We start from the raw sequence: 11,294 nt of genomic DNA, 5'->3' as shown, positions 1-11,294 counted from the left end.
CTGATAGAGATATTTGACCCGAATAGCAATAGTTAGAAATTGATAATAGCTAATAATAATTAATAAATTAATAAATGATAGATAAAATAAAGAAAAGACTGAGGACCGTTTGAATAGATTTATAAGTGACTTTTTTTTTTTTACTTTTAATTTATGGAAATGTGAAGTATTAATATTTGGTATAATTTTTAAAGTAAAATTGTAACTTTCTAAAAAATTATTTTAGTGTTTAAGGAGAAGTTAAAAAAATGACTTCTCTCATAATAAAAAGTTTTTTATCATTTTTCTCTTAAAATAAGTATTTTTAGAACTAAAAAACCAAACACAAAATAACTTATTTATAAACTACTTTTAACATAAGTATTTATTATTTAAGCTATTTCTTCAAAAATAACTTGATTAAGTTGTTTATTCAAATTAGGCCTAAGAAAGTACCCGTCTTTAGCTAAGGACTCGTTTGAATAGGTTCATAAATGATTTTTTTAACTTTTAACTTATGAAAAGGTGTATTATTAATGTCTAGTACAATTTTTAAAATAAAATGACTTCTCTCGTAATAAAAAGTTTTTTATCACTTTTCTCTTAAAATAAGTACTTTTAAAACTAAAAAACCAAATACAAAATAATTTATTTATAAACTACTTTTAATATAAATATTTATTATTTAAACTATTTTTTCAAAAATAACTTAATTAAGTTGTTTATCTAAACTGAATTTTTAGCATTAGTTCAAAATTTAGGGCCTCGGTCATGTCGAAGGGGCTCTTGACTCTTGAGCCAGGCCCGTTCCCTTATAATAATAAAAAAAAGATGGTACCGCGGTACACAAAGATCAAAAGGAAATGGCGATTAAACTTGATTACGCCACTTTTAAAAAGGAAAATTGAATTTGCAGCCGAGGTTTTGGATCAACAGCAGCATCACTTGCCTCACTGAAAATTGTATCCAAGTTTGGATTCTCAATGAGAAATATAAAATTCATGTTAATAGTAAAAGTATGTGTGTAAAATGTAAATAGATATATTGTGTAATATATAAGGCAAAAAAATTTAATTTAAAAATATATAAATACACAAATCAACCACGCTCTAAAATTTTTTAATGAATGCTTTCAGCCATAATATAATTTCTCCTCACACACACACTCGCTGAGCTTCCCTCACCCATCTTCTTTGGGTAGCTGTTCTTTTCTCCTCTCTCTGTGACCGAAGTGCCTCTCTCTAATTTGATTTCCCTTTATCATTATGTTTTCCCATTATCACACTTTGCTTTAACCTAACCTTCTAGATTCTTCTTCTAAATCATTCTGTAACTGTCGCCGGCAACCGCTTCTTTCTCCTATTTCTTCACATCTCTATATATATTTATTTATATTCTGCACACTTTCTCTCTCTAGAAACACAGACCCTAAGTCCTTAACTTAATTAATGGGACACAAGAAGCGAAATTCGGCTCCGCGGTCCAAACATTCGCCGGCGACTTCTCCGGCGGCGCAATTCGCCGTCGTCGGCGACGGTACCGCATCGCCGGAGAAACAAGACTCAGGCAATGTTCCCGATCACAACAGCAAAACCAATAACGGCGTTCAGAACCCTAACGGGATCGAGTTTCCTCCTCCGCCACCGCCGCCGCCTCCTCCGCCTCAATCCGATGGTCCTTCCTCCGATTACACCGCGATCAAGCTCGAGTGTGAGCGTGCCCTAACGGCGTTCCGGCGCGGGAACCACAACAGAGCACTGAAGCTCATGAAGGAGCTATGCGGGAAGCAAGAGAACGCTGCTCACTCCGCATTCGCGCACCGCGTCCAGGGATTCGTCGCCTTTAAGGTCGCCGGAATCTTGAACGACCCTACCGCGAAGCAACGGCACGTGAAGAACGCCGTCGATTCGGCTCGCAAGGCCGTCGAGCTGTGCCCTAATTCGGTCGAGTACGCGCACTTCTACGCCAATTTGATGCTCGAGGTCGCGAACGACGGGAAGGATTATGAGGAGGTAGTACAGGAGTGCGAGAGGGCGCTGGCGATAGAGAACCCTAGCGATCCAGGGAAGGAGAGCTTCCAGGATGAGAGTGATCAGAAGTTGTCGACTCCCGAGGCACGTGTTTCGCATGTGCAAAACGAGCTGCGGCAGCTGATTCAGAAGTCGAACATCGCTTCGCTGTCGAGCTGGGTGAAGAATCTGAGCAACGGCGAGGAGAGATTTCGGCTGATTCCGATTCGGAGGCCGACGGAGGACCCTATGGAGCTGAGACTGGTTCAGACTCGAAGGCCTAACGAGATCAAGAAAGTGACGAAGACGCCGGAAGAGAGGAGGAAGGAGATTGAAGTGAGAGTCGCCGCTGCGAGGCTGTTGCAGCAGAAGTCTGAGTCGCCCCAATCTCCGAACGAAGTAGATAAGGATGAGAGGGGGTTGGATTCATCCTCAGCGGCTGGTCAGAGTAGGAGGAGGCATGGGAATTCGAAGAAGAATGGGTCTACTGCGGAGAGGAGGAAATGGGTGCAATCTTACTGGAGTTCGATGAGTGTGGAAATGAAGAAGGACATGCTTAGGGTTAGGGTTTCTGATCTTAGGTCACACTTTGGGTCTTCGAAGGATACTTTGCCTATTGATCTTTTGGCGGAGGCTGTGTCGTATGCTGAGGCCAATAAGACATGGAAATTCTGGGTTTGCTGCCATTGTGATGAGAAATTTAACGATGACGAGTCTCACAGCCAACATCTTGCGCAGGCGCACATGGGTATGCTCTCGCCGAATTTGCAGGGGCATCTGCCCCATAATGTTGACAGTGAGTGGATTGATATGATTCATAATTGTTCTTGGAAGCCGCTGGATGTTTCTGCTGCAGTTAAAATGCTTGAGAGTAGAATGAAATTCAAAGGTTCATCATTAGTTGAGGATTCGTACTTCGATCATCATACACAGGACTACTATGACTGTATTAACGATGCAACTGATCCTTACCATGAGAAAGAAGGTTTGGAATACAGTCTTCATAACTGTACAACAGAAAGCAATAACTATTGTAAAGCTGTTGCAAGTAATGTGAGAGAAGGCGTTGAAAACCAATTATCTATGTCACATCCTTTCGCTGATAGTTGGCCAGTATCTGATGATTCTGAGCGCGCAAAACTTCTGGAGAAAATTCATGCAGTATTTGAGATGCTTATTAAGCATAAATATCTTGCTGCTAGTCACCTTAGCAAGGTTATACAATTTACTATGGGTGAGATTCAGGGTCTTGCTGCTGGTTCTCAATTTCTAAATCATGGTGTCGATCAAACGCCAATGTGCATATGCTTTCTGGGGGCTTCACAGCTTAAGAAAATTCTCCAATTTCTTCAAGAGCTATCTCATGCATGCGGATTGGGTAGATATGGTGATAAAGGTAATGGTCTCATGAATGAGTTTCATGATATCAATCAAGGTCCTGAGATCAAAGAGAATATTGTTCTCAATGGAGATGCATCATGCCTCCTTCTGGATGAGTGTTTACTGGTGACACAAGTCACATTTGATGCTGCTCAGGGGACTGTATTGGATAATATGACTGCCCAAAGTTCTCATGATGGTATTTCAAGCGATAATGATGATTTTCTATCCTGGATATATTCAGGTTCAGCTATAGGGGATCAATTGACATCATGGATGCGAACCAAAGAAGATAATAAACACCAAGGAACAGAAATTATCAAGATGCTTGATAAGGAGTTTTATCAACTACAGACCCTATGTGAGAAGAAGTCTGACCGAATGAGTTATGAAGAAGCACTGCAGACAGTAGAGGATCTTTGTCTTGAAGAGGGAAAGAAGAGGGAAATTGTTGGTGACTTTGTCCAGCAAAGCTATGAGTCTGTCTTAAGAAAACGAAGAGAAGAGCTCATTGAAAGTGAGAATGATGTGATGAATGTCGGCAATAGGTTTGAGTTGGATGCCATATCAAATGTTTTGCAAGAAGCAGAATCAATGAATGTTAATCAATTTGGATATGAAGAAACTTATGCTGGTGTAACTGCTCAGTTATGTGACTTGGAATCTGGTGAAGAAGAAGAATGGAGAATGAAAGACTACTTGCATCAAATGGATGGTTGTATAGAAATTGCTATTCAGAAACTGAAAGAGCACTTGTCTATAGAGGTCAGCTTGTTGATTCTTATAACATGTCCACTAAAATGACAGCAAGTATGGACTTTTACCCTGATGTTCTAACTCATTTAGTTTCCTTTGCAGCTTAGCAAAATTGATGCTCGAATCATTAGAAATATTGCTGAGATGCAACAATTGGAACTCAAGCTTGGGCCTCTTTCCGCTTATGATTATCGGGCTATATTATTGCCTCTAGTGAAGTCATACCTAAGGGTTGGTATTTAAAATACTGTGTGTGATGTTTCCTCGTTTTTCATTTAATCATATGTTCCTTTGCTTGATCTTTTAGGCACGTTTAGAAGAATTTGCTGAGAAGGATGCAGTAGAGAAGTCTGATGCTGCGAGGGAAGCATTCTTGGCTGAACTTGCACGTGATGCTAAGAAGGCTAAAGGGGGAAGTGAGAACACAAGAAATGTGGATAAGACCAAAGATAAGAAGAAGACTAAAGATCACAGAAAAACAAAAGATCTGAAGGTCCTTATCATGCATGGTGAAATTGCTCGGATATTGTGCAATGTTCTATGAAAACTGATAAAAAAATATCTATTTCTTGCAGGCTTCAAGTGGTCATGAGGAGCTATCGCTGCAAGCTAGCAGTCCTGAGTGAGTATATGTTTCTAAACCTTATTTTCACCAGTTATTTACAATAACAGAAATTATAACTTGAATTTGAGACAATGTAACACTTAATGATGTTTTTGTTGTGCTTTGGCTGCAGTTCCAATACTGTTGCACCTGATAGTTACTTTCAAGATCCTGAGCTTGTTTCCATGAATGATAATTACTTGGAACAACAGGAAGAGGAATATAGACGGAAAATAGAGCTAGAAGAGGAGGAAAAAAAGCTTGAGGAAACTTTAGAATTTCAGCGTAGGATAGAAAATGAAGCCAAACAAAAACACCTTGCTGAATTACAAAAGAAATCATCCGGGATATGTTTAGAGGAAGTGGCGGACAAAATTCAGGATGCTCAGTTGAAGACAGTTGCTGATGGGACAGATGTGCATGATCATGTAAAACTGCCTATACAGGTTGGCCGCTCTCTTTTTAAGTTCCTTCCACTGTAAGGGGACCATTTTTCCTAGTCATTTCCTTTTTTTTTTGGTAGTTAAGAAAAGCTTAATTCTCATAAAAGAGAGAAGCAACAAAGTACAAAGATTGGAACAAGAAAATAAAATGGAATGTCACTAGTCATTAAGTTTCTATTACTGTGAAATGTACGACTTGAGGACTACCTTGTAAACTATAATTAAGCATTGTTCGTAATACAACTCTGAGCACCTTTTTTGTCCTTTTCTATTCCCAGGAGCAGTCAGCTGATGAGAATTGCTGTCCTAGTGATGTGGATAGTGTGATAGTAACCACTAAAAATGGTTCTTTGGTGCCAAATAAATATTCAGTTGATTCAGCTGATCAAAAGATATTGCATCAGCCAACCGTTAAACAAGGTTGGTAATAATTTGACTAAAGCTCTCTTAAAAAGCAGTGGTTTCTCCTTTATATTTTATGAATATTAGAGGGTGTCAACATTTTCTTTACCTCCAGCAGGTATACCTAATGGAGTTGTTCCAGAGAATGGTCATCAGTTGCCTGATCGTCGTCCAGGGAAAAAGCATAAACGGCATAGGAATTCTTCCAAAATGGTTGATGGAAAATTGGAATCTGTCTCATTGGAAAAGAATATTGAGGATGCACATACTGACAGACATTCAAGAGAGCATGTTAAATTCCATAATGATCAAGATGCAAACAATGGTAGGTTTTATTTTTAAGTTTTAACCTTGCCCACAAACTTCATCCCTGTAATGCTGATGCATAGTAATTCTTATCTAGTTATGGCTTTTTGTCATATTTAATTTATTCATAATTTACTTACTTTTTTTTGGCTTTTTCTTCATTTTTTAAGCAAGTTTCCCTATTGGGATCTTTTTTATGGCAGTTTGGATTATAATTGTTTTTCATTTCGTGTCTGGGAAATCAAGTGGGTAATGTGGCCACAAAGTTTTCATCTTAATTGATCTTATTTGATACAAATAGTATGGTATAGTGATGTCAGTTATATCTTCTCTGACAACGCTTGTCGAGTTTATGATCTTATTTGGGTCAATATACTTCTGACTATTAATTTCAATTCAACATAAAATTTTATTATGTTTGAAAAATTTATTAGCATAGTATTGCTTATGCTTCTTTTCCTTCAGAATTGTCAATATGCGAAGCCAAAAATCTTTTCACTGTGACCCCATTTGCATCATTTCAAATTTCGTTTTTTTGTTTTTAATATTTTATATTTAATTTAAGATATTTTTTTATTCTACTTTCCAAAATATAGAAACCCGTTTGCTAATGGTTGGTTGTACCCATCAGGGTGGGAAAGCAATGTATCAAAGGCGAAGAAAGATCTTCAAATGGAAGATGAGGAGGAGGAAAGATTCCAAGCTGATCTTAAAAAAGCTGTACGACAAAGCCTGGGTATATTTCTCCCCCTTTTTCAGTCATATTTAGTCAGGTTGCATTCATACTTGTTAACATATACCTTTCTTCCAGGAATATAACTTATAAGTGCCATATTGTGGACAGTTAATATCTGTACTAGGTTCAGATTTAAGTAATAGGATATTGCCAGTATTTTATAGGGAATGGACTTTTCATTGATTGCTTGCATAGTTGTATTTATAACCATAGTAGATAACCATTTAGGTAACATTTAGGTTACCTATAATCTATAAGGTGCACAGATGCAGAGGTACAAGTAGCCATATCAACACTACAAATTATCTTTAAACTATGGAATGATTATGGGATGTTGTTTCATGGGAATATACAAACTCCTAAACAACGTATTATAAAGAGGAACCTCCATGGTTTTCTAACCCCCAAAGTTTTTGGCCAAAGTCCATAAAATATATTGGGTGACTTAGATACCTAAAGAGTGCTTAAGATTCAAAGGGGATATAATTGCTGTTTGTATAATTTTGTTGCTAACCAAACACCTTCGTAAAATGTCTTTTTACAAGGACTGCCTTGCATTTGGGTGGTATTGGCTCACTGGAAGTATGTGATGCACTGATACTTGGCTATGATGTATTTTCAGAATTTTAGGGCAGCCCTCTATAAAGCATCCCATGTTATGTAGTGTGAAAGGGTCGGACCTAAAAGGTATAGTGTAGGCAACCTAACCTAATGCAGCCATCTATGGTTGATTCCACGGTTTGAACCCATGATCTTCAGGTCATCACATGGAGACAGTTCAACTGTTACTCCAAGGTTACCCATCGTTTTTAGAACTTCAAAACTAATTTCACAATTAATTTCAGCATTCAACAAAGAGGGCTTGTGCAATTTCAAAATCTAAAGCACCATTGTTCCTCAAATCTTATGTGAGGATGTGGGTGGAAATTCCCAAATCTCTGCCATCTGGGCTGGAAAGATGGCTTGCTTTCGTTACAATTCAAATTCAAATGCCAACTTTCTCAATGATTTATTTATTTTTGCTTTTGTGACATGAATGATTGATCCTACATCTTCACATCATCTGTTGATTGCATTTAGGACCTGGACTGCTCCCATTCACCGAGTGCTTTAGAGATTTGTTGTCTGTTGTTGGGCTAAATGTTATACTGCTTGCTGATCACTTAGTGTTCACTTTCTTTTTCTTTCTAGTGCACAGAATTTTATAACTTTTTTATGTGTTCGCCTTATCTGTAGCTACAGAACGTCGTGGTATCCATATTTCTGTTTGGATTGGATGCTAACCTGGCATAAATTATTAACCATGTCATGACAGGGATGCGTATATTTCCTGTTTGCATTTAATAAGCTATAATGAACCTTATAGCTGCTTAAGAAACGCAATGTTTATTTCATCTCCCATCCTCTAATAATTACAGAAACCTTGATCACTTTCTAACCTCGTTAGAGATCATTCATTTCAGACACATATCAAGCACGTGGAAAACTGCCTTTGGATTCTAGTTTAAGAATGTCTCAGAGATCTGCTTCACAAGTAGATTCATTGGGTTTTCCAACAGAGAAAGACTCAACTGAGGATGCAAATGGAACTACATTGCTTGGTACTGGGCTAAAGAATGAAGTTGGTGAATATAACTGTTTTCTCAATGTTATTATACAGGTAGATCTTTTGAAAGTCAGTTTTCCAATTTGTAATAATCTTGCTGGAATTTTATTTCATTGATTCATTGTTTTCTAAAGCCTTAAACAATTTCTCGCCTCTGCATGAACTCAGTCTTTATGGCATTTAAGACGCTTTCGGGAGGAATTTCTTGGCAGATCAAGATCAGAGCATGATCACGTTGGCAATCCTTGTGTTGTCTGTGCATTGTATGAGATCTTCACTGCTTTGGACCTTGCATCAAAGGACTCAAGGAGAGAAGCAGTAGCACCTACTTCCCTGCGAATAGCTCTAAGCAACCTATATCCAGATAGTAACTTCTTCCAGGAGGTAACTTCACTAACATAGGAAGAGGTAAAAACTTTCTTTTGTGGACAATGTGATTTATATACCATTGTCTGACAGGCTCAGATGAACGATGCTTCTGAGGTACTTGCAGTGATATTTGACTGCCTTCATCGTTCATTTACCCGTGGTTCAAGTGTTTCTGACACCGAGTCAGTGGAAAGTAATTGCATGGGATCTTGGGATTGTGCAAATAATACTTGTATAGCACATTCACTTTTCGGAATGGACATTTTTGAGCAAATGAACTGCTATCACTGTGGTCTCGAATCCAGACATTTGAAGTATACTTCCTTCTTTCACAATATAAATGCCAACGCATTACGAACAATGAAGGTATCTCTAGGAAGGATTTTTTCTTTAAACATTTGACAATTTATAGATTTCTGATTAACTGCAGGCAGAAAAATGAACAAACTATTATTCTTCTTGTGTAACTTATCCCTCTTCACTTTCCAGGTTATGTGTTCTGAAAGTTCCTTTGATGAGCTATTGAACCTTGTGGAGATGAACCATCAATTGGCTTGTGATCCAGAAGTTGGTGGTTGTGGCAAGCTTAACTACATCCATCACTTTCTTTCAACTCCACCTCATGTTTTTATGACAGGTGCCTCAATTGTGACATGTGGAATGATTTATCTTTTGGTTCCATATCTTTTGTATGATTTGTTGGGCTCTCTCTTACAATTTTGTTTTTTCAGTTCTTGGTTGGCAAAATACATGCGAGAGTGCTGATGATATAACAGCCACTGTGGCAGCCCTGAGCACTGCACTAGACATCAGTGTCCTATATCGAGGCTTAGATCCTAAAAGAACCCATAGCTTGGTATCAGTGGTATGTATTTTGAATGATAATATGCAAGGAATGTTTATGTTCTACATTTATTACCTTTTCTATGCAGCTGTAAGAGATTAATTTCACTTATGATGGAAGAAACAAATGCAACAGTCATTTCCTAATTATAAACAGATTAATTTCTTTATGATTTAAAATTTGCGATCCAAACCTTGTCTTTCTGTACTATTGTAGTGTCTAATGTGTTCAAATTGAACCTCAGGTTTGCTACTATGGCCAACATTATCATTGCTTTGCTTACAGTCATGACCATGATCAATGGATTATGTATGATGACAAGACTGTCAAGGTGAGTTGAGTCTTTCTAAATGATCTGATATATCACGTTTTGTTGTTCTTGCTCAAACATCTGTCTCCCAATATCCAGATAATTGGTGGATGGGCAGATGTTCTTACAATGTGTGAAAAAGGGCATCTACAACCTCAGGTTCTTTTCTTTGAAGCTGTAAACTAGTTTTGTGGTGGAATTGATAACATCTTTTTGCTGGACTGAAGAATTGAGTTTGACATGGTTTGGCATCCAACTGGTGTCTGGTGTGGCCCTGTTCCACTCGTCAGCAGATGCATTTCTGCATAATGCACGAATGGTTAAAGCAAATAAAGTTGCAAGTTTCAGACATGTCAACAAGTTTTTGGTATACATCGGTTGGGATATATAGCATTTAAAATTTGTGAAATACTTCTCAGGTTCAATAGGAAACAAGTTCTGACAGGGAGAATGATGGCGAAAAACATTTTAGGATGACTTAGAAGAGCTCAGACAGTGGTGTTTGGTACCGAGTATTGGTCAAGACGGTTAATTTTGAAAACATCCTATTCATTTCTTGTATCCATACAATAAAGCATGTTTTGGTATTTGCTAGAACACCACAATATGTTGGGGTTGGCCATGATGATGTGGGAGGATACCTAAGCCCTTTGATGATGGAATAATTGCCCATTATTGTTGGGGAGGCATAGCATTTGTAATAGGGGAAATTGTTCTGCTGCCATGGAAGGATTATCCTTCTCTTCCTCTTCCCCCACCCAAAAAGAAAAAAAATGTTTGAAAAAAAATAAAAAGTTAGAGAGGAAATGTATAGCTTACACTACAATTAGATTTGTCAAAGATGTCAGCTTGTTGCCACTGTGGCTGAAAAAGGAGTGTCCTTGACTGATCCTTATGGACAACTTTTCTCCCTTTAGTGATACCGTGATGGAACATGCTGGATGCCGGGGGTATACATTCAGCAGTAAATTGAGGAGGTTCCATCCTCTGGATCCGCATCACTACTGTATTTTACTTCCATTTCTCTCTCTCTCTCTCTCTCTCTCTCTCGTCTTTGGGGTGGGGGAATCAGGATTTCCAGTGGTTGAGTATAGAATCCAATTATAGCTGCAGATGGCAACTATAGGTGAGCGAGCAAAAGGCTGAAAGGTTTTGACACAATTTTGTCCTGTACTTTTTTAGGATATACCATCGATTGGGATGGATTACTGTACTTCATTATTTTATATGCTAGTGCAATCTTGCACAATTTGGCATCTTAATTTTCTAATCTCTTTCCTGGCTCCTATCTTTCTGTTCAAGGTTATTAACTTATAATTTAATTCGATGCAAGGTCTTTGTTTGAGTTTCATTTGCAGAATTGGGTATTGTAACGAAATTAAGTAATTTTTTGCAGAAAGTGTGTATCAAGTATATTTGTATTTTTCTATTGTGAAAAAGTATTCTTTATTAAAAAACACCAAGAAAATGACAAATAGGTTTCTATTTATTTCAAAAATAAAGTTTTTCATCAAATTTAGTTGCAAAAACTTTTACCTTTGAAAATGTAG

The 11,294-nt window shown here is 37.7% G+C and overlaps 1 protein-coding gene across 3 annotated transcripts; it reads left to right on the top strand.

The window, feature by feature from the left end:
* LOC107633714 lies at positions 1,124-11,030 on the top strand. Of its 3 annotated transcripts, none has more exons than XM_016337327.2 (15): positions 1,124-4,133; positions 4,227-4,355; positions 4,432-4,617; positions 4,700-4,746; positions 4,862-5,174; positions 5,456-5,591; positions 5,689-5,898; positions 6,511-6,615; positions 8,079-8,275; positions 8,390-8,605; positions 8,681-8,956; positions 9,080-9,227; positions 9,322-9,455; positions 9,679-9,765; positions 9,844-11,030. In XM_016337327.2, the coding sequence occupies exons 1-15, from the start codon at positions 1,428-1,430 to the stop codon at positions 9,928-9,930; spliced, it is 4,977 nt and encodes a 1,658-aa protein (XP_016192813.1). In that variant the 5' UTR covers positions 1,124-1,427; the 3' UTR covers positions 9,931-11,030. The 3 variants fall into 3 exon arrangements, with proteins under 3 accessions (XP_016192813.1, XP_016192810.1, XP_016192805.1); XM_016337324.2 differs by having other exon boundaries at positions 5,450-5,591; positions 5,692-5,898; XM_016337319.2 differs by having other exon boundaries at positions 5,450-5,591.

This window comes from Arachis ipaensis, chromosome B01 (genome assembly GCF_000816755.2).
Source record: "Arachis ipaensis cultivar K30076 chromosome B01, Araip1.1, whole genome shotgun sequence".
Lineage (NCBI taxonomy): Eukaryota > Viridiplantae > Streptophyta > Magnoliopsida > Fabales > Fabaceae > Arachis > Arachis ipaensis.
Note: the sequence above shows the minus strand (reverse complement) of the source record. Positions and strands in the feature narration are given on the sequence as shown.